The sequence below is a fragment of the Amblyomma americanum genome, chromosome 7 (assembly GCF_052857255.1).
Source record: "Amblyomma americanum isolate KBUSLIRL-KWMA chromosome 7, ASM5285725v1, whole genome shotgun sequence".
Lineage (NCBI taxonomy): Eukaryota > Metazoa > Arthropoda > Arachnida > Ixodida > Ixodidae > Amblyomma > Amblyomma americanum.
In genome coordinates, this window is record NC_135503.1 from 57,821,498 (window position 1) to 57,844,682 (window position 23,185).

At 41.9% G+C, this 23,185-nt stretch overlaps 1 protein-coding gene across 2 annotated transcripts in view; it reads right to left on the reverse strand.

The window, feature by feature from the left end:
- The window catches only part of LOC144099176 (brefeldin A-inhibited guanine nucleotide-exchange protein 3), a 103,169-nt gene that overhangs the window by 77,693 nt on the left and 2,291 nt on the right, over positions 1 to 23,185 (reverse strand). Inside the window, exons 4-15 of one of the 2 annotated variants that reach the window (XM_077632308.1) lie at positions 20,891 to 21,025; positions 17,443 to 17,649; positions 14,872 to 14,908; positions 11,948 to 12,020; positions 11,756 to 11,863; positions 11,022 to 11,183; positions 10,063 to 10,195; positions 9,332 to 9,429; positions 6,710 to 6,894; positions 4,572 to 5,116; positions 3,735 to 4,014; positions 1 to 50 (exon numbers count right to left, since the gene is read on the reverse strand). The exon at positions 1 to 50 is cut by the window's left edge and continues 138 nt beyond it. In XM_077632308.1, coding sequence (XP_077488434.1) covers positions 1 to 50; positions 3,735 to 4,014; positions 4,572 to 5,116; positions 6,710 to 6,894; positions 9,332 to 9,429; positions 10,063 to 10,195; positions 11,022 to 11,183; positions 11,756 to 11,863; positions 11,948 to 12,020; positions 14,872 to 14,908; positions 17,443 to 17,649; positions 20,891 to 21,025 — 2,013 coding nt within the window. The remainder of the gene's footprint in view (positions 51 to 3,734; positions 4,015 to 4,571; positions 5,117 to 6,709; positions 6,895 to 9,331; positions 9,430 to 10,062; positions 10,196 to 11,021; positions 11,184 to 11,755; positions 11,864 to 11,947; positions 12,021 to 14,871; positions 14,909 to 17,442; positions 17,650 to 20,890; positions 21,026 to 23,185) is intronic. The other variant, XM_077632309.1, reaches the window with a different exon arrangement.

Sequence of the window (23,185 nt, forward strand, 5' to 3'; positions counted from 1 at the left end):
TGGTTCCTCGCCATTGTGCTGGTGCTGGTGCTGCTGCTGCTGCCAGAGGGCTGGACAAATATGCAAGCAGCCGCAGTTGCACAAGTGTCTATAATGCTGTCTATACTGTCTGCAATATCTAGCCAGGTCATTATAAACAATGACAAAGAAAAAGAAGATCCAAATGCTTTAGTATGAGTAGCTCGCATCTGATCGGCAGGATGTAAAAACACCCTTGACCAAGTTGATAGATTCCACATATCGAGACAGTACAGGTGGCCCAATTCTCATGAGTTAAAAATATGCGCTATTTCAGACAGAGCGCAGCAGTGTAGAAAATCTAAAATTACACCTTTTGACCTTAACGTCCTTCCATTATTCCCCTGTACTAGTACATATTACGGGATGGTTACTGATGATGAGGTCACATGATACCCAAGTTATACTCGGTGACAACTTTTTTTTGGCAAAAAAGAAAAAGCTACAGAGGCAGAGTGCCCTGTAACTGTCCCTCTGCCAATAATTCAGCCACAGAACGGCCACCTGGCATCTTGCCAACTGCACGGTTGCTTCACTCCACCACTGGTGCAACTGGCGCCCTCTATGAAAGTTTCCTGTTATCGCAAGTGGCTAAAAAATTTTCTGTGATCTGTTTTTGTGATCTGTGATCTATGGAACTCTTTTTTTTTAGTGAATCCCCAACGCTGATAATGTGCAGCAATTTTATAAACATGCCTTAAATGATAACTACCTGTTACATACAAATATGGGCCCAATTTTTGGGTTTTATTTTTTTTGAAATTCGGAGGGTAAAAATTGGGCAATAAGTTTTTACCTCAAATTCGGGTAAAAACCGGGTTATTCAGGTAAAATTTCGATGAATCAGGGTTTACCAAGTATTTTTGGCCTGAGTCTTTTTAAAAATAAACAGATATAAATAAAAAAGTTGCATGAGCACTTGTTTTTTACCCGTTTTTTGGCTGATTTTTTGCAAACAATATGGTGATGGCAGGTGGCACTGAAACAGTACCCCAAATAAGATACTTTTTTTTTCAACTATTACAATTATTGCCTTGAGTACATCATGGTCTCCTGCGCAGCACTTTAACTTTCGTATACAAGACTTTCCTCCCTTTGTACACTGCTACAACATTAATTCATTACCACAATTACACCAACTATATTTCACAAGAGCCTTGGAGCAGGATATCATTAGAATGGGCAGTTCTTGACATCCCCTCCAGGCGCTGTGTCCACATATGTGGGCACGACTCATGCCTGCTCATATTTTCGTATACATGGCGAATTGCCACCTTCGAATTCTGCGCTTTTACCATTTTGACCATCCCTGTCAAGTTTGTGGTGCCATCTCTTGTAGCTCCAGCGAAATGTGTTTGTAAAAAATAAGAAAATATAGGCATCACGGCGTTTTTTGGCAGGACGCGTGAATAGCTTTTATTTTTGCATGCTATCTTTTTAAGTCGTCATGAATAATGCAGTTTACCATTCATAATATGTCGACAGGTTAATGTAGAAACGGCACACCAATTTTCATTGTCATAGACAAAGAAAAAGTACTGCGGTGGATGTTCAGAGTGGCACGTTTACAAACGTGGGCATGGCACCTTAATGCCAAAAATATAAAAGTAAAGCGTTGTTCATGGAAATAGCCAATGCAGAAGCACCTCCAAAGAAGTGCGGACGACCGGGCAATGAAGACCCGTAGATGACCGCAAAGAACTGCAGCTACACTGAGCCGCTGTCGACAAACACAGCATGCTATGATCAGTGCATAAAGTCACGAGAGTCTCGAAGGGGCTTAGGCCTCCTACAAATATTAAAAATGGATCTGAGACCACCATGCTAGAATGCAGACTGCATGATTCCGAAGCAAGAAACTCTTTTTTTATGCTTCTTTTCAGTGGTGGTATGAACATTGCTTCTCCATCGTTTTGAAAATTTCAGAGTGGTATTAGGCAAGAATCGTTAACATTTCATATAAAACCCGAGACAGAGAAAAATACAAAGTGGAAGCATTATACAAGGGGGGATGAAAAAGGGGAACCTGAACGGCCACGCCACGAGTCAGTTCAGAGCTGGCCCCTCAGCTCCAAGGCTACAAAACAGCAATCAGCACACCGGTGGAGTGAGGGGACAGTTTGTTTCAGGTCTCTGACATAAACATAGCAAATAAAGACCTTTAAAAATGATTTCACCTCCTTGTAAAAACCACGTGTAAAACAGGCTGCAAGCTCCTTTCTCTCTCTCCCTCTCCACCTGTACTCAGATCACTCGAGACCCCTTCCATGCAGCCAGAGAAGACATTAAGCGCTGCCTATGACAGAAATAACCATTGGCCCTAACTTCTGAACACGTTCATTGCACAGTGGTGCCAACGTGAAGGCTGCACATCTAAAAGCCTTCGGTCCTGGAAATGCCAAATTTTCCTCTGCCTGTCATCACAGAATGACTGTTTTTATCTGTTCTATAGGTCATGAAGTAGAGAATAATTCTTTTAAGCATATATTCTCACAGCTAAACATTTGTTCATATCTAATGATCACTTAGAAAAGGCAAGAAAATGTTCCAGCGTTTATGTTCATGTATCAGTTTTGAGGCGCTATGTCCACATATGTGGACACGAATAAAATATGCTTAGATATCAATATTTTTGCACAACTTTTTGCACATCACTTTTATTTGGTCCACTGACCATGATTTATGCAAAAAAAAATATTTTTCCTATGAATGGATTTAATTGGTGCCAGAAGGGGATATAATGATGCCAATAAGACATGTGGTCAGTGCTCATGCTTTAGCACCTCCCTCCTGACAAAAATACTTTCCAAACTAATCTCTCAAATAAGCCACATCATGAATAACAAGCATTAAATGAGGTTTAAAGTCATCATTTCACTGAAAAAGTCAACCAATGAAAAGCACGTTGTATCTGCATACTTTTTCGTAGGTGTCTTCATCTTTGTGGACTGGAAAACGTGCATTCTCTAAAGGTTGCATTTTTTTGGTAGAAATCAAGTTTAACGCGATTTTAAGAAAAATGCTTTTTGGGGTGCAAGAATCAGGCAAAATCGGGCTTTACTGAAAAACGAAGTGTTCTACATATATACCATGTTTTAACCATTGACTGCAACCAGGGACTACTCTGCAGAGTAGAAAAAGGGAGCATGTTCTGGGTCTGTAGCTTTGGCAGCACTGCCAAGAAAAGTTGTCTCAGAGTACAGTACAGTACGCAGATTGAGAAAAAGTGCACAACTACACACTGAAAAAAGCCAGATCTACACAAGTCTTAAGCATTATTTCAGCATGCTTCCAAACATGCAATTAAATATGCTTCGCATTATGCAAAGCCTCAAGATCAAGCTCTGGAAAGTAAGTTCTGCGATACGTTCAGGAATGTTAGAATGCTACAAGTACCTAGTATTTGAAAAGAATTATCAACAGCCCTCAGAAACTTGCTTAGAATATGTGGAGCAGATTCATTTTTTTTTTACAAATTTTAGGAAAAGAATGTGCACAAGTGTTCCAGCAATTCCTTTCCAGAGATTTTTACCTTATTCCATTCAGTTACTCTCTCCCTTCTGCTTCTTTAATTTAACATAGCAAAAACTAAGTGCATGCTATATTAAAGCTACAACTTTGTCTTATACACTGAACCTCCCCACTTTAAGGATACTTTTATAAATATTAGTACTGTAATATTACCATAACAATTGAAAGCAAGGCAGCGCACCCACCTTCAGAGTAGTCGCTGGCAAACTGCTGCAGCTCTTGGTCAGCCTCGATGGAGCTGCGAATTTGGAGGAGGCGTGGCAGAAAGGAGGCCAGGTGGCCGACAAAATCCCTGGCAGTCTTGCGCTCTCGCTCAGCAAACTCATTGTTGGACTCAAAAAACCTCTCCAACCGGTTACGTTCACTCTCGTTGGCATCCTTCAACAGGGTCTTTGCTGCTTGTTCCATCACAGAAGACCTAACGTGGGCTGACAAATCCGTCTCCTCTTCCAGTGGCTTTTCAACCTGCACAAGTGATGAGAGAAGAAATAAGTGTGACAAACCAGCTTAGCATCATAGCAAGGCGCACTGCTGCTTTGTATATGTCTGCATTGACACTTTAAGTTATCAGAGGAGGGAAAAACATCATGGAAATGTCAGCATGCATCTGCGTTTTCATCCAGGAAAAAAAATCTTGCTTTTATACAAGTGCAGCAACATAAGTTAGGTTCATGAAAAATTACTTTCAAATGCTCTGTTCAAATATACAATTTCCACATTCAGGTGAAAATAAAAACGATCCCTACTGCTCACAAAATTATTTTAGGATACTAACAAATGTCCTCACCTCCCAAATTTCATACAAGTTCCTTGTTGCAATGACCAAATAAAAAATGATCATCAAGGAGGCTGCCTTTCTTCCAAGCAAGAACAACGTGCATCCAAAGCCAACAAATAACAAAGTCTGCGACACAGAATTTACCTTCCTAATCATTGTAATCCATCTAAAGATTATGGTTATGACTCTTACATGAAGAATGTAAACAATGATTAGCACAGAGTACAAGAGACTGAACACTCACCACATCAATATCATAAAGGCTTTCTTCTGCAAACTCCGATGTCTCATCACACTGGCTACTTTCAAAAAAGCTTCCACTATGAGGTTCCTCATCTAGAGTGCTGCCGTCTTCAATGACTGCTGCTTGCTCTTTGATGTCAGTGGTCTCTGAATCCTGTCGACAAATCTCATGTTCAATATGCTCTTCCGTCTCTTTGTTCAAGCTTTCGTGCATTTCTGACACCTCAGCATGTTCAGGTGACTCAATGCCACACGTTTCACATGCTTCTACTGCCTCTTCAACGGGTGCATGCTGCAGAGGTTTCTCTGCTTCCGGGTTCCCATCCAAACCGTCTTCCTTGTAGTCTTGGCTAACTTCAATTGAGCTCAATATCTTTTCTTCTTCAACCATGCCTGGTGCTTCACTCTTCTCAATGTACGAATGTGGCCCAGACCGCAGTTCCTCAACGATCTCTGTTGTTTCACTTTTCCTAATATGTGGCTGTGATTGCTGCCACCCATTCCCAAATGCACTTCGCGCAGACTTTTCAAACAAGAAGGATGCACCTGGAAAAAAAAAAAGACCTTTACCATGCTTGCATGCTTAAACAAGAAACTTTTACAGCTTATCATGTATAGGAGGAGTGTTGAATATAGTTGTCTACTTGAATATAAAAGCAAACTTCTCCAAGAAATTAAACTTGCTATTTTTCAGTGTAACCACATTGACTTCAAAACACTTCTTCCACTTTGCCTCCGGTGATCAGACACCCTCAGAGGAGACTTCCTGCTGCTGAGGAACCCCATTACCATCTCTATGACCGCACTATCATCAGGAAATTGTCATCCACGCAGAAACTTGTTCTTAAGTAATTATACTGGAAGCCGGGCTTGCATTATAGGGTGGCTAGTCAAGCTCTATGATACCTTATTTCCCGACAGCAGCTTGTGATCTGTGAGACCTGTCAGTTGCTGCATTGTTTTGAAGCAGCACTGCACCTGCTGACAAACTTATACAGCATTTCGCTTTGACCGCCTCACGTATCACCTTCAATGCTGGAGTATAGGGGTTGCTGGTGACTGTTGTCTTGTGTGACATGAATTCCAGAATTCCAGAAATAAAATCCTTCTGCATACCAAGAAAATGTTGCCATGATCTTTTCAGCTGACTGCTGCATACAAATTTTTTTTATAGTTGATGACCCCTTCTGCTTCCATTGGATGAGCTTTTGTTTAATAATCTCTGAATCATGGTGGTGAAGCCATGTTTTGTCACCCATAACACTTTGAGAATAAAAGTCTCTTGGATTTTCTCTCAGCACATTTAAATTCTTTTGGCTAAATTGCTGGCGAAATTTTTGCCGAGGTGTCAACTTTCATGGCCTCCACTGAGGACTGACCTTTGACATCAAGAAACCGTCATGAATGATACTGGAAACTGCCAACCGAATTGCCTGTCACAAGCTATAACACTGACTTTGACCTCATGATCTTCCAAAGTCAAGGCCCTCATATCACAGGATACTTCCAAGAAATATGTTTAGACTGAACACTAATCATCTTCAATTGATTTCCAAATTTACCACTTGGCACAGAAAGGTGCATCGCCAGCATATACACAATCATCATGGATTTTTTGTGGTATTTATTACAAAAATACACTCGAAATCCCTCAGTTTTTCTGTGGATCCATACTGTGCTGCAGTGCCATCCTGTCACTTTCAGTGCTTTCATCAGTCTGCTATTAAGTGTGTTGCATGTCCAGACATGTCTCAAACGTGGACAAGCTCAGCTCTCTAACACTGACAGAACAATGCAGTAAGCGCCTAACTGAACACCCACTGTATATTAGCAATAACTTCAAAAGCACTCTCTGAGGATTTTTTCAAAACAAAGATGGCTGTTTCCAGGCCTGTTCAGAAAGCATGCAAGAATTAGGCCGTGAATGCTTGCGAGCTAAAAGTATTAGAGGCAAACTTAACTAAGATGCCTTCATAGGTTTGTTCCAGACTAACAACCAAGAATTTAAGAAAACTTAGAATGCATAAAATTAAGACCTGCATCATGTATTATCATATTCAAGGTGACCATGACTGTGACTGACAATTCGCCTGCAATACTTCGTGCCTGAGTTCTTCCAGCACAGCTGCACACACTCACCCACGTAGTCCGCACTTTGCAGCGTAGGGAAGACTGAGTTGAGGCGGTCTGCCATCTGGTCCGAGATTTTGGAGCCTGAGACCAGTGTCTCCAGGCTCGACAGCAGAGCCACCACGCACTCAACGCTGATGTAGCAGACATTGGGGTCATTGCTGTGGCAGCACTCTCCGAGTCCATCCACAACTCTGCGTGCAGCCAACAAGAGGGACAGAAAGAATGGCCAGCATGTTCAGCTTGTCTCAGTGTGATGAGGCAACATGTGCTGACACACCTACTGATCTGTTCGGTGTCGAAGCTGATGAATCGCTGAACACAACCACAGGTGCCAAATTACCGGTCAATATCCTGAAGACACTCTTATTTCTTTTAGTGTGAAAGCACTACTTCACAAGGTCTGACCAGCACAACCGGGTTTCTTACCAGCGGCGGTGCAAACAGATCAGCTTCGCTGGCCACTGCACGAGGGTACTAGGCTGTCGCCACAGCCTGTCACGCCTCGTGTTTAATTTAACTGCAACACACTCTCGCGCTGTGCACTGCACATCGTCGTCTCCATCAACTTCCCTCTGCGGCGCGAACAGGTCATACTGCAGCTTAACCTCCGTCAGAGCTTAACCTGAGAGTCTAATACCGTAGGCATGCCGACGACCCATCAAAGCAAAACCATGAACCAACCAGGCTAAACACATGCTTTCGCATGTCTATTCGGTTTAGCTATGTTAAAACCCTACCGCATTTTTTTGGGCCATCCATAGGTGGCTTCCACAGCACTTTTTATACTACTAGTCAGGTTTACATTTCCTATGTGTGACAGCACATGTCCTCCTTGCACCAAAACAGCCAGCTCCTTGTGCCACACCTCCACCACCATCAGCAGGCTCAGCAGCACCAGAAAATGTGGTGTCTAGGCAGCCTTTTAATAAGCAGGTTGTGTGCACCTTCTGATCAACAGCGAAAATATTAAGCAGTGCAATCAGAAAGCACATCTGAATCTGACCAAGGCTCAGATGACACTGCTGACCAAGAACCTTTTACAGAGTCTTTTTTTGTCCAGTCCCTTGACAACAAAGCAGCTAAACAGTGAACATGGTCAAGTAATGACAACATTAAAAGCAGAACCTTCCACGAACCACAGGTTTTAAGGGGGATGCGGATTTCAGCACCAAATTTCTTATTTTTTGATGAACTTGGACAGAACTTTTTCTGCATGTTATTAATGCTGCTTTCCAACTTATTGCACTAAATTTTTCTTCTTCTACACGTTGCAAAATGCCTACAGAGTAAACAAACGGGTAGAAGAATGGTTCAATATTCACTGCATTTTTTTAATGCATGCTGCGTGCGATTATTCTTATATTTTTTTTCCACAATACGAACTTTTTGTTTTCATTTTTTACAACACAGTTGCCATAGACATGTCTAAATTGTAAACAAGATGGCGCACCGAAAATCTGAAATTCAACAAAATGAAAAAGCAAGAACGTCATCGCATAGAGCAGAGTTCTGTGAGCGCAACAAAACAAACGGCGTCGAAATAGACAAGACAGTCGTAAAAAAAATCTGCTGCGCAGGGTGAGTGCCTAGTCAGAAAACTGAAACTGAGAAAAACTCAGAATTTTGAGCATTGCCCTGCTATGCAGTGCCATCACAGTTCACAACTATTTCTTTAGAGTACTACTCAGTGGACTTAAACAATCAAACTTTGGGACAGCACAGAAAACGATGCATACGAGCAGATACAGTGATATTCAAGATTTTTTTGGCCATTTCTCACGATTTGAAAGCAGTGTTCCTTCTTAATTGACTCTACTACAAAGAAAAGTTTAAAATTGACTAAAAAGAAAAAATAACAACAGCAAGAGCTTTGTGCGCCTTTCCTGCCATTCATTTTAATCAACCCAATGCATTCCGCCAACTGTCACAGATGTCACAGCTGTCACCAGCTAGCACTCTTACAGAGAGATTTATATCCGAGCCACGCACATGTGTAAGAAATGGCATGTGCTTAGTGCCTCAAGGCTCTTAATGCAATGTTTTCAGAGCTAGAGTCATTTGTCCTGATCTAAAGTCATAATATCCAATGGTAATGACAACACCAGGAAAGTAGATTAAAAAATTTGCCTAAAGAGAAAAGCTCTACTGAAAAGCAAAAAAGGCATTCAGTATTCTAACAAAATTATCTTGCCGAGAATGCCATGGCTCTTGCTTGGCAGGTAGTAAATGTATTCACAAAGCCACACACTAGCACATAAGGCTGAGTCAATCTCAGGCATCAATAAATATGGCACATCAGCCACAGTGAAAATGCTCATGAAATGCCTAAAATAACAGTAAATTATTAGCTACACATTTGGACGTTGTTTCTCACAAAATAGTGCATCATTCTGCATAACCAATAAGGGTGAGACTATGTGTTTTACAGGTGAACCAGCAGTGGCAAAGTTCATTATATTGCAAATGACACCACTTGTGCAGCACCACATAATGGCATTAAAACCTGAGGCACCAGTCAGTTAATGCAATTTTTCACATGTGCGTGGCACAAGAAATACATGAGTTTGCTTGTGAGCACTACAATTCACAGCTGATATGAGTGTGCGGAAGACCAACAGCGCAGCTTACATTTTCAACAAGTCCAAGCTGCTCAGCCTGGGGTTCTTGGTGTCTTCCCACAATGGGGGGCCAGCAAACTGAAGAAGCTGCTCAGGATTCTTGAGCATCTGTCAATGCAGCACAAAACAGTAGCATGCACCATGTGTTCAATGTTCAAATATGGTCATTTAAATGTAAAATAAAACAAAGAGATTAAGCAAAGCAAAGAAGGTATAGATGTGCTTCACTTTTGCTTAAGAACAGTCATCATACCACCATGGAGCAAAACATTTGCTATGATAGCATATCTGTGCAGTTTGTATTTCCACTGTCTCATTATTTGGCCCAATGTGATTTAGGAGAAACCCCCAGGGTGGAGTAAATTTGCAATAAGGAAGCAATCAGTCATTAGCATCCACCGAAGCACGGACAAAGGGCTACAAAAGAAAAGCTATACAGCTACCACAGAATTTCACAGAATTGCTCCGCCATATTTAGTGGAATCGCATCTAGGGGAATCCTTAAATGGCGAGCAGAAATCTGCTTTCGATCATGACTCCTGTCGCCCAAAGAGGCATAATGTGTGAAGTTGCACGGCAGGTACTTGACATAGCAAAACAAACAAAGCACCAGAGACGACTGTGCCATAAGTGCCTTGCTGCTTATCTCTGTGCAGCAGGAATACACAGGTGGAGAAAGGTAGTACTAACAAAGTTCTGGTGCAGGTATACACATGCAGGTTAACAAGCCACCGAGCTTACCTGCTTGACAAATTTGAGAGGTTCGAAGCAGTGCTGAGGCAGAGGGTACAGCAGCATTCGGTGAAACAAGGATCCCAGCACTGGTCTCAGGGCACCCACTTCACCCACAACAGTCACTAATTCCAAGGCAATGCTGGGAAGCCCAAGAGAAACAGCATACATGCAGTCTCAAACTTTTTTTTTTTGCCTACCTTACACAATCCTAATTGCTAACCACAGCCAAACTCATTACCACGACAACAAACATGCTGCCACCTACCAAACCTCAACTGCCGAATATTGCAGTGGATTACAAAAAATCGTTAAATGCTAACAGATAAGTAAAAGCCTGAAAGGCGTACAGTGGGTCAATCAGAGTCCTCCCACATTACACAAAGAAACCTAGCTGCACTATATGATTTCATCAAAGCAGTCTTATCAGTGATATCATGCTATAACAATGATGATGATGATGAATTTTTGTGGTGCAAGGGCACCTTTGGCCAAAGAGCGCCATGGGACAAGGTAGTTTTTCATTGCACAAGGTGGGATCAGAGACCCAGCTCCCAAGCATTTCGCCCTAAAGAAGCCAAGCCCCAGGCAAGGGAAAACTTGTACCCATTGTATCACCGGTGGGTACCCGGCGACACTGGGGATCGAACCCCGCACCTCCCGCATGCAAGGCGGATGCTCAAACCACTAGGCCACCACTGCGGTGTATGCTATAACAATCTTCTGTGGCTCCAATGTGAAACACACATAGCTTCCGCTCCTGAAACCACTGGTTCAATGCCAGCACTCTGGATTCTCGTCTAGCAAAATTCTGATGTCCTTCAAAGACCTTCAGTGGCTTCTGCTGTAAGATTACACATGCCTCCACTGAAATGTAAATTCCCCCCTCCCCACCCTTCCTGCTTTGATCGCACTCACAACGGTGTTAAACATACCATGCTTAATTAGTCTGACCCAGTGATCCTCACCCATAAACGAGCCTTGCTTCTTCCGCATGGCAGGATGGAGCAGTCGTGAGGCAGCCCGATCCTCGGCCCATCTCTCCCTTTTCAAAGCGCTGTGCAGACACTATGTTCTTGTCCTTCAGGGGCGAACCGAGGCAGCCCACCAGCCTAGGGCAGAGCTGCTGCCTAAATAAAAAAAAGAAAGAGCATTTTCAAAGTCACACAGCGCGACATATGATACCCAGCTAGCAAAGAAACCAAACTTCAATATTTCGCTAAGTACAAGTCTGAACCTCGTATAGTGTTAGTAATGTCATGTAGCTCTTGACATAACTTTTCCAATTTGAAACCCACATAACTACGAACAGTCACAAAAGAAAGGCTTGGGCCTGTTGGCAATTAGTGAAACTGTGAGGACAGGTAAAATGACACAGACAAAAGGAAGAAGCTTTATGCACAAACAGGGCTGCATTAAGTACAGCCCAGTGTGCAAATGCAGGAATGAGGCGAATCAATCTTTTTGCTCTACATATGTCTTTAACTCAGGACTGCGTATGCACTTCCTTTCTCAGAATGGTGCCTGGCGAGGTTTTCTCCGTTTGGAAATCCTAACTGTTGGTAGAAGTGCCAGCCAAATATCGCCCATCTCTTTTTCATAACTGCTAGCACATCAAGGTGACTGAGGATAGTCCAAGCAACGATGAATCAATATCAGGCTAAAAGAATCTGATATCAGGCACATGCACAATGCTGCTTACCAAACGAAGTCTAAGAAAGGCTGACTTTTTCTTGCCTGGCCCCTCAGTGAGCTGAGACCCGTCTGAAGACAGTGCAGGAGAAGCGGAGCTGTTGAGCTAGAACCATTCCTAAAATAGAAACACGTGCATATCAAAAATGCTACAACATGCAGAAATGTCACGAGGGAGAGATAAGCTAGGCAGAGTCCTTACCTTTTGTCTTCTTTCAACTTCTCACAGAGAAAGAGGAACAGAGGGACAACTTCATCGAATGGAGAAATGTGGCCTGAAGATTCAAGAAAACGAAACAGGCGGACACAATAAATATGTTAGCCTCTAATGCACAAAGAGTGCAGAAGTTTGTGCGCCTAGACAGGCTGGACATAAAAAGGCATAGAAAGGCCACAGAATAATGTAAATGCAGTATCCAGACTCTGTAAGCTATCTTCTTGCAATTTCCTCTCCCTCATTTATTATAACAGCTGCTAACACACGAGATCAAGCATCCAAGATATATTCATTGCCAGCTTCAAATTTCTGAGCTCAGATCAAAAGAAAATTTAAGGAGGTCACATTCTGACCACCTAGCAAATTTCACTTGATGTGTGTCAGTTTTCAAGTGCCTCAGAGCACTGAATACCACATTAGTTCTAGTGTGGCACATTAAGTACCTGCAGTTGGATTGCGAACAAGAGACAAGCTCCTAGCCTCTCTACCTTGCATACTGTTGCCAAAATTAATATCATTACTCTCTGCTAATACAAACACCTATGTAGAACAGTGTTTTCTTGCTTACATTTAAGACACAAACGAAAATGTAGATTCATTTCCAAACTTTATTAGGGCACTCAAATCACATAATTTTTGAAATCAAGAAAATGTTTCAGTTCTGTAATGTTTTGCACTTTGCTGAAGTTCCAGAACAATTATTATTAAGCAGTTTTAGAAATCTTTCGTGCATATCCAGGCGTCTACATTACAAGAGCAATTAGATCTGACAACAACTTGCACTGAGCTCTTTGTGGTATATCCCTCTTCTTGCATTTTCATAAACTGCAGAAAAATAGTGTTAGCGCATTATAGATACTGACTTAAATTTTTAAACCCCTATTGAAAAGCCAAAGCATGCAATTTGAGGCTTGATATGAAAAATATCCTTTATGACGAGGTTCTGAAGCGCACAGTAAACAAAATCAATTAAATTTGGTTATTTAAAACAAAACCCTGCATACAAATCACTCCCTATGTACTCTTGCTAGTAATTGTGTTCAAAAGATATGAATGCTCTAAAGCTGCAAACTATAGCAGTATACCATACACAGCTAGGTGACCCTATTAAAATCCATAGGCTTGTTTTTTAACTAAAAGACAAAGCCAAGCAAAAGGCACAACCTTGTGAATAACTGAGGCAAGTGAGAATTTAGCTGAGGCACAGATCTCCAGCACCTATTTTATGCATTGATATTTACAATATTGGTTGACTAATAACACACAACTGACATGCTGAAATGAAATTAATGCTTCAGGCAAATGGATTTGCTGCAAGGTGTCCTCAGTGTGGAATTAATCTTGTCTAACAAACCTCTAGCTTTTGCTCAGGAATAGCTTTCTCAGTGTGAAAAAAATTGAACCCGCTGTTTTCCCTTTACTCTTATGCAGCAGAAAAAAATATTCTAATGCAAAACATGAACACTCTCAATTGATGTAATCAGGAGGCCACAAAACACCCCTTTTTATGAGCACAGTAATAAAAGCTAACAATGAACGTACGAGAGGTACTTTTTATGCAGAAGAGATTCTAAGCTTACCATTTGCTGCCCATCGGCAATTGTACGCAGATATCAAATTATTGCCTCAGAGCTAATTTCTTTGGCTCATTACAAAGCAATTCAAATTAAGTGTATAGAAATGACACTGCCCGATAATGAACATCATCTCTTTCCATAAAAGGCAATAAATAGCATAAGAAAAAGCGGTAAATTTACACCGAAAATTGAAGTCACAAGTCTATTTGGTTCCTTTCTTGTGACAGAAAGGACAAGTTTTACGTCGGAACAGAGTAAGTGCTAGGTAATGTCAGAAGAGCAAATGTGGGATTACATCTGAACACAGGAAGCCCTCAGCAAAAGAAAGAAGCTTTTTTTTCAGTCGCCTAACATGCAAGTACCCACCACATCTCACAACAAACAATGAGAACATGCAAGAAAAAGTTTTACATGCCAGAAGTGGTTCAGTGAAAGAGGAATTTGCATGCTCACATAGTGAGGTAAAAAAAGAAAATGCAAAACCGAAAATATTGACTCACAATTATTCAGACCTCTGGAAGAGTGGATTTTATTTTCAAACTGCAATAAGTTTGTTCACAGAAGGTGCAATAAGTTTATCACAAGTAATCACATAAACACAATAGAAGACCGCACCAAGAATTCAGAACACAAATAAAACGCAGTGCTACTTAGGCCTTGAAGGTTTATTTTTCACTGTAAACGTTCCTAATAATCTGCTACTGGCGTTTACGAGCTACAGTTCAACAAAGATTTTGTTTGCACCTAGACCAGCTTTGTCTAGTACAACTAGTTTCTTCTTCACAGAGACTACCACAGACTTCATTTACCAAGTAACAAAGATAAAGATAATGAGAACAGCAAAACTGGATCTGATCCAACACTGGCCATGGCAATAAATGTTGTCTGGCAACGACTTGTCATGGCCGTGCCAGCCACAGTTGTTACTACGTCCTATGCCTCTAAAGTGCTTTTTATTGTTGTTCTACCTGGCAATGCTCCGTTATCCAGTGCTCCAAGAACGTCTACGTAAAGGTGGTTTCTGGTCCTTCAGTTATGCAGGTTCTGTTCCCCTGGTGTGCTTTGCCAAAAGTGGCAAGAACAAGAACGGCTTAAATTAAGCACTATGACGGGGCACTGAAGAGGCAAGCTAAGTGTTGAGATTTGTTTAAATCATTCAGAAGCAATTGAAGAAGCAAGCTAAGTGTTGAGATTTGTTTAAATCATTCAGAAGCACAAATTAAGCAAGTATGAACCGTTGTGAGTCAACTGTACAGGCCAAGGAGAAGGGATTGGAAGTCAGGAAGCTGAGTTGTGGTGCAGCCAGAGTTACAAAACAACGGCAGCACAAACCTTCGTTATAAGGATCACATCCTTCGTCCACACTTTTCTGTTCGGGGTGTGGCATTAGTGGGGTGGCAGAAAAAAAGCCATGTTAGGGCAGAAGACTGTTAGTGGGATGAAATCAAGAACATGACCAAGCATTGCAGGTAAGAATAACCATCTTATGACCTACTGTCAGTTTAGTCTTAAAAAGAAGAAACTGCAGACATTTTTCTTTAGCACTGTGAGCACATGCAGAGCAATTTTTCTGAACATCCCAAAATAAATAGTTCAAAGATTTAATCATGAAGCAAGAACAACAGACACAAAAGCTTTGATGCTTTTTAATAAATACAGCATCAGAAACTCCTTTTGATGCACAACATCACTAAGTGGCTAAACCTGTTAAAAAAGAAAAAGCACTTTTCATAACTCATTTCAACATTAATTCTGATGTCCCAGGCAAGGGTGTGCAACAGCAGGCTTCTGTAACCCTTGGACCAATGACAGAAACAAGGAATCATCAGCTCTCAGCTAAGCAAATGTAAATAAATGCCTAAAAAGCATGATTATTATCTAAATCTAAATTATTATCTGATTTATTATGAGCTGATTATTATCTAAAGATTATTATTTACAATAAAATGTGAGCAGTATATGCACTAAGTATGCTTACCTCATTTTGGCCATTCAGCTGTTTAATCTTAATTCGTGCTCCGACATTATCATTTACTTAGGACAGTTCTCATTTTTTCTGAACATTATTTTTTGTATTTAACATATCTGACTGCATGAAACAGCCTTTTTGGCTGCCGCAGTGAGCCTCAGGACCCAGATTCAAACTGTGCTGCAGTGCTGATGTTTCGATGGGGACGAAATTCAAAAGGCGGCCATCGAAAGTAAAACCGGTGCCCTCCACTACGGTGTCCCTCACAGGCCATGTGTCACTTCAGGAAGTTAAACCCCACAATTTACAATTTTATCACTGCATTCAACTCAAAATGCATTTGTTGAGTAGCAAGGACATAAGACTTGTAATCTCCTAAAACTTTGAACATTCCTTGCTGTTGAGATTAATAAGCCAAAACATGCAAGTAGATGATGTACAACCTTGTTAAAAAGTCTTCAGGACAAATGATTTGCTTGTGAGCCATATAGTCAAGCACTAATCTAAACTAATCTGTGAAGCCCACAAGCTTTTCAATGGTGAGGATGAGGTTTTCCCTCCCATTACAGAGATTCGGGTTTCAGGGGTACTATAAATTCTGCACTAAGCAAATAAAAACAAACTGCATGGCCTGAAGACTTTTTACCAAGACTGTACACACCTTTTACAGCATGTCATGTTAAAGTAACAAATTCATAACAATTCGTAATGTAAAATTTCTTCACAAACTTAAGCAAGAGAAGCGTGAATTATTCATAGAAGGGATATCAACTTAAGACTACACTTACTAAAGAAACGGGGAGACCTGTTCTGAAGTTCTAGCTTCATTTCGAAGTCTTTCATGAAGATTCCCGAGACCGCAAAAAATCGAGCGGCAGTTAGGTTGGCTTCCTCACACAACACAACCAGTGCAAAACGGCAGATCAAGCGTCAGCTAGGGTGGCTTCCCCGTGTTAAAGCCCTGTCAAGTGGAAAAATGGTACGTCACAGCTAAAGCTATCACCGTTTTCACCACCTTTGTGTAACAGCCATCATGAGTGCAGGATGGTGATTGCAAGGCTACAACCTTCTACACTGAAGCATCCGGGGCACTATTGATGAGTGCAATAAGTACAACAAGTGCTGACCACTTGGCTTCCAATGCTCTACGCCACTCTATCTTCTATAGCGCTAATGGCGAGTGCGAGATAACACTAGTGCAAGATAAAAGCAGGAACCTTGGTGCGAATGCTTGCCACACTACTGCTAGTCACATGTGTAGTGCAGCAAAGCCTGCCGACTGCCATTCGAGCGGGCGCTAGGGAGTTCAATATATCTCTTTTAGGACCAACCTCGTTCAATATATAAAGTAAAAATTGCATGTGTTTATTACTGTGATAGCATTAGAAATCTCCCACCCCAAAAAAAGTGTCATCGGTCACATAACTGCCAAGACCGGAAGTGACTACAGTATGTTCTGATGCATCTTCACTGTGTTCGTGTCGCCACCTCTAGGACCTTCAGGGAAACATCTAACCAGCAACTAGATGAGCCCAAGAGATGTCTCATTGTGTGCAGACAGACGTGTAGGGTCTGCACACACAACAATGAAAGAATGGCACAAAACTCGAGAAAAAGGCTTCAACAGCTTCTAAAGCCATCGCACTGCCAATTATGCACTCCTGTGAATTTTGCACCCCAGTGAATTAGGCACCCCTGTGAATTAAGCACCCCTGTGAATTTTTAAAAATACTTATCCAGAGTTTGATATAACCAATAATTCGTAATATCCGTGTTCGCTATGTGGAGGCTTTACTGTAATTCCTTGAGGTCACTGCCCTTTGTAAACAACGTTTGTTCGAGTCAAGTCGTGCTGCATTCAGAACTTTAGCCTGTTCTCTTCGACAATCAGTCAAGTATATAAATGATGCCCACACACTCGTCTCCTCTCTTACCCTCTCCTCTTCATCTGCCACATCTTCTGCAGCAGACTCGAAGAGGAAGGAGACGTAGCCCTGCACACTCTGGCTGGCTGAAGCCACAGCTGCGGATTTTGTGCCTGCGGAGCCACGACTGTACACGTCCAGGCACAGGGAGACAATGGAGCAGACCGCATTTTGTGAGAGGCACCAGTTCTGGAGGCAGCAACACTGGAGGATTACCTGTGGGAGAGTCAACAGTCTGCTTTACAGGATGGAGCACACCGACATTAAAGTATGCTGAAACGACCGGAAACAAATGGAGTCTTCGAGAGAACTACTATTCTACACTGGCATCAGCTCACGTGCAGATGAAATTGATGCAGACCTCGCACAGGAATAAGTTCTTAGCGAGCAAACACACTCAATGAACCCAAATAATTTTTTTTTTTCAGCTCCATTACATCAGCAAATGAGTAAATAGTACCAATATGAGGAAAATGTGTAAAAAGACATTTACTTATAAAATAAGCTTGCTCATTTAGAGCCAATAGGCTATTCAGTTAATATCCAGTTATGCAAAAGTCTAAAGAGCTGAAATTTATTTTGCCACATCAAGCAAAACTATATATAATGACTTTTTATCAGCCAATCAAGATTTGTTAATAGCGCTGAAAGCGTATTACTATGGCTTCGTACATACACTCAAGATCCCTTGGGTCAGCCCACCAACGAGTGACGAGACATACATTTTCAAATCAAATATATCCTGAAACAACACCACACACAGTTTAACCAGTCCTCCAGCGTCAAACAAATGCCCTCACTACTTTGATGTGTCTTTTCCTTTACAACCTCTGTCCCACCACATACAATGCCTACACTATCTGCACGAGCCTCCTGGCATATCTGGCTAGTATTCTTTACTATGTAATGAGTGTATGGTGGGAGCACCAGCGAAACGTTGGCATTACTTGAACATCGTAAACAGAATTAGAAGATGTGACTTGCCATAGCTCTGTACTATCAAACTTATGACAACACTTCGCGACAAATTTTTCCCCATATACAAAGGACCAATAAGTTGCAGAAAATGCATTTTTCTGTGCTACCAAGCTTATGGCAGCCTTTACGGGGCCACATGTCTATAAAGTATCATCTCCCGGAATGAGAACTCAAAAATAAAAATGCGTATGAGCCTGCAAGCACCCAATGCAAAAATACAATGGCCTCCTTTGACATGTGCCAGCATTGCTTAGAACTGTACTCCACATGAACAAAAAATGCATTAACACCGCAGCTAGCACGATATCTGTAATGATCCAAACCTCATTTGTCACCACAACTGCCAGAAAGCTAAATACACCAAATTCGAAAAGCAGGTTGAAAATGCAACAAGATTGGAGGAGACACTTTAGCCCCGTCTTAAGGGTATGATGCAATAGCGTAATGGGTTAGTCACCATATATGAGAAGGTCATTCTCTACTTTACATTCATAGATCCCTAGAAGTCCTCATACACCTCCTGACGCAGTGGTGCAGCGGTTAAGCGATGCGCCCCTGCCCTGCGATGGCAGGTGCTCCCAGCGGTGGGCCTTGTGTGGCCCAGGTTGATCTTTTGCAAGCGACCAATCATTAATTTAAAAGCCATCTGCCACTGCGGGCAGTTTGCTGACAATATGGTGGGCGGCTCAGAAGCATGTTGTTTAGCTTCCACATTTCCCATGAAAATGCCTTGCTTCGCTTGACACTTCCGAGGCAGCACCCAACTAAACAGTGGTCTGAGAAGGACACTCCCACAACTTCGTACTGGCTGCACACAGGGGCAAGGTCAACTGATGTATAAAGGCTCTAGCCTCGAGAGCCACTCGGGAGGCTCCGCAGCTGCTTTCTGGATGGCCAGAAAGCAGTCCATTCTTTCCCGAAAATAAATTCGGGCAGGTCGTGCGTCTTTGTCACAATAATAGCCTGCCATTCTGGAGCGCCATATACAGTGGAGGCCCAAGAGCATTATGAGATCAAATGGTACCCCATCCTCATTGTCTGTGCTTAAATAACGAATTCCCTGCGCGTCAAGTGGTAGCTCTTTCTTTATTGTCCTTTGTAACACATCCCAAAAATAAACCCCTTCCCAGCAATGCAAAAAAACATGGTCTATTGTTTCGGGCTGTTTACAAATTAAGCAGTTCGATCCCCACAGTAAAAAGAAATCCTTTCCCTCCAAAAACTTTTTAACTGGGAGTATCCCGGTGTGTAATTTAAAAAAGAAGGTCTTTACTCCTGGTGGCGCCTGCATTTTCTTCACCCTTTTTAAAACATCAGCTCCCGGACCTCCACTGTACAAGGCCCTGTACACAGGCTCTGGGAAAACAATATCACAAAGATCATGGTACAACTTTTTTCTTTGAGTTTTATACAAATAATCGCTAGAAAAACGCGTTGAAAGAAGCCTAACACTTGCTACAATCTCTTTGTAGTAACCAAAAATTGTACCCGAGAGCTCTTCTGTGGTAACAACAAACTCGGGCAGCAATCGCCGCAGCCTCACCTGGCACACGGTGCGCAAGAACGGGTCTGAGACGTCGCGAAAAAACAAAAAACGGTTCACCAGCTGCCTTAAAAAGAGGTGCCCTAGCCCCAACCCACCGTCTTTTACCCGCCGGAACAGGTTCGTTCGGCTGCAACGTTCCCATTCGGAAGGCCATATAAAGACGGCAAAAATCCGGTGAATCTTCTGAATGTGCACCCGAGAGCAATGCAAAACCTGCATCACATACCAGAGCTTGCTAATAAAAAACAGGTTGCAGACTGTAGCTCTGGCGAAAATGGAGAGATTGGTGCCTTTCCATTTTCCAGCTCTGTCACGTGCTTCTTTCGTTTGCTGTTTCCAATACTCCTCGTTTTCGCGATAAGCATTGAGCGGAACGCCCAAATACTTGCCCGGGGTCGTCGCCCACGATACGTTGGCAAAATGGTCCGGGTGGGATGGCCACCATCCATGTATGCTTCGTGAATTTTAGAATGACGAAGCCAGACTCATGCTGGCTGACCACGACAGTGTCTTATGTACATAGTGTTTTGTGTGGTTTTTGGTGAGTGTTTTTTTTTTTGGTTAAATGTTATGAGCCAAAGCCAGGCAATAAAGAAAAAAAAAAGACAATATGGTGGGCAGGTTATGATGACGCTGCAAGGTTGTGATGACGCTGCAAGATTAACCGCAATATCATAACTATCAGTCCATGCCATTGGCTGGGAGCCTCCTTTGAAGGGCACCTGCCGCTACGCTCTTGAGTTGTATCCAACTACAGAACAAAACTAGTGCTTAAGAAATTAGCTTCTAGGCATACAAAGAAGCACAAAGGCAACATGCTTAAATAGAAAGAAATGTCATGCAAGTAAACGTCACTATAACAGTGCACACTGAAAAGCACAGCTGCTTTAAAAGTATGCGGCATGACACTACAACATGCACAGCCTTGCTCACCTTCAAGCCTTCAACTTGCACTTCTTCAGAGTGAGAAGCCAAAGATGACAGGGCTCGCATCAGCTGAGACGGCAGCCACAACTGCTCATCATCACATTCCAAGTTTGGATTGAAGAGCTGCTCTCGAAGCAGTTGCTTCAAGAATTGAAAAACAATAAGAAAAATCAATATCAAAAGCAATATGCAAATATTAAGTGCAATGATAAAATGAGTTGCACTGATGGTAATGGTAACTAATTTTTACATGCCAAAGCCAATGAACCACCTAAGAGACACACCGTAGTGGAGACTCAGGGTTAGTTTCGTATGCATGGGATTCTTTAACATGCCCCTAAATATCAGTACATGAGCATTTCTGCATATCGCCTCCATCCAAATATGGCTGCCAAGCAAGCATCAAACCCACAACCTCTTAATCAGTCTGCAATGGGTCTCATATCACCAACAGTGTGTTATGCCCATCACAAGTACAGCAACAATCCCAAATATTGCTTGCACTGCATTATGGCACACTCTAAAAGCATTAACCTGCACAGAATGCACACCAAGACAAATTTCTAATGAAGCGTGAGCAAGATATGCTGCTTTGTGGTGCTTCTTGATGCCGACTAGACAGGTCATTTGAAAACCTTAACATTTGCTTTTACAGCAAGTCCGTAATTCATTCAAAGTCAATATGCAGAAACTTCAAAACAAGGTCTGTGATCTTTCCAGATAAATAAAAAAGAAGTATCAGCCCAAGTATTCTTTCTTTTGTCACATGAAAAGCTGTCAACACAAAGATAACATTATTTTTTCCAACTACAAAAATTGCCGTTACCATCACCAAAAAAATTTTAAATGAGCCTGTTAGTTAACACAGCTACAGTCCGCAAGACTGTACATCATTAGCCACAAATTCTGCAGAGAAAAAAAGACAATAAAGTAAAAACAATCCCTTGTGTACACACTCTTCAGCAGCTACGTCACACCGATCTACTGAGTGCAACAGTGCGGCAAGTAAACCGGATGGCGTCATATACATAAGGGTTAGATTTTTCATTTTAAACTTTAAACAAAAACAATACAAGCACGCTGAATTCAACTCAAAATTCGATGTTCACCGAAAAACGTCAGTATCCTTGACATGCACGTCACAGTTAGCTGCCTATTGACCAAGAGTTAAATTAAGTCAAAGGAGAAGACTAAGAAGGTATTGAAGCCAGGTGTGAGGTAAGACGTAGGTACAGTTCGACTAACGCAGCTGTGCGCTTCTGACGCACTGCCTGCTACCTCACACATTGCTGCAGAGGCTCTACCACCTGCTCTACCATGAGGCTCTACCACCTTGCCGTCTACCAGCAAAGTGCCCTTTGCTTGCTGTCATCACCGGCTTAGGGCAGTTAGTTGATAAGCAGGTTTCTCCATTGCATGTAAGGACGCTGACAAGAAACTGCACAAGTTTCACGAAAATTGGTCATGTTGTGGCTACCGTGACAGTTTAAAGATAGTTCCACCGATGTTGTAAAACGCAGACCACGTAATGCCCAACCCTCTCACTCAACCAGAGCAAGAACTTAACACTAACGTGACAACCCAGTTTCTAGAAGTAAACCACTTGTTTTTGTTTGATGGCTCATTTCACTTCTGTTACTTTTTTTTATGGGCGATAGTACTTCCTTCTACAAGAACAGCACTAAGTACAACCATTTGTATGTTAATTACTGGTAAACAGATTGCCCATGCTGACAGGAAGGCCACGACGACCTCTAAGTGACTTCTGACTGCTCAGGAACACAACATTTTAAAACCGGAAAAAAAAAACACGGTAACTTGCCTGTAGAAAATAAATTTCGCCAAAAAAAAACAACAGAAAACCGATTTTGAAATGAACACCAAAAAGAGTATGTCAAATTTAAAAAAAAAAACTAAAAACAACAAACTCCAACCCCGTACAAGAGGTAGCCGTTAATTCCTTTCTAAGTCGCACAACATTTCAAAATCATGCCCCACAAGAAATGAATGTTACTGGCTGCTCTCGACAAAGCACGTGTGCTGTCTAAGATTACTTAAGAGACTCTACCACCATCAATCACTAAGGTTCCCATAGAGCCTGCAATTTTCACTATATGCCACTAATACCTGACAAAGCAATGCATATCATAAATAAATACCTAGTGCTATAAAAAGACAGGACAAGAACAATCACAGGCACTTCGTCTGCACTGCTTGTCTCTTTTGCTCCGGCTTTTTTTAGCACTAAGTTGTTTTTAACCATGATAAACTAGCCTGACCAGGAGCGCACTTTACTGAACA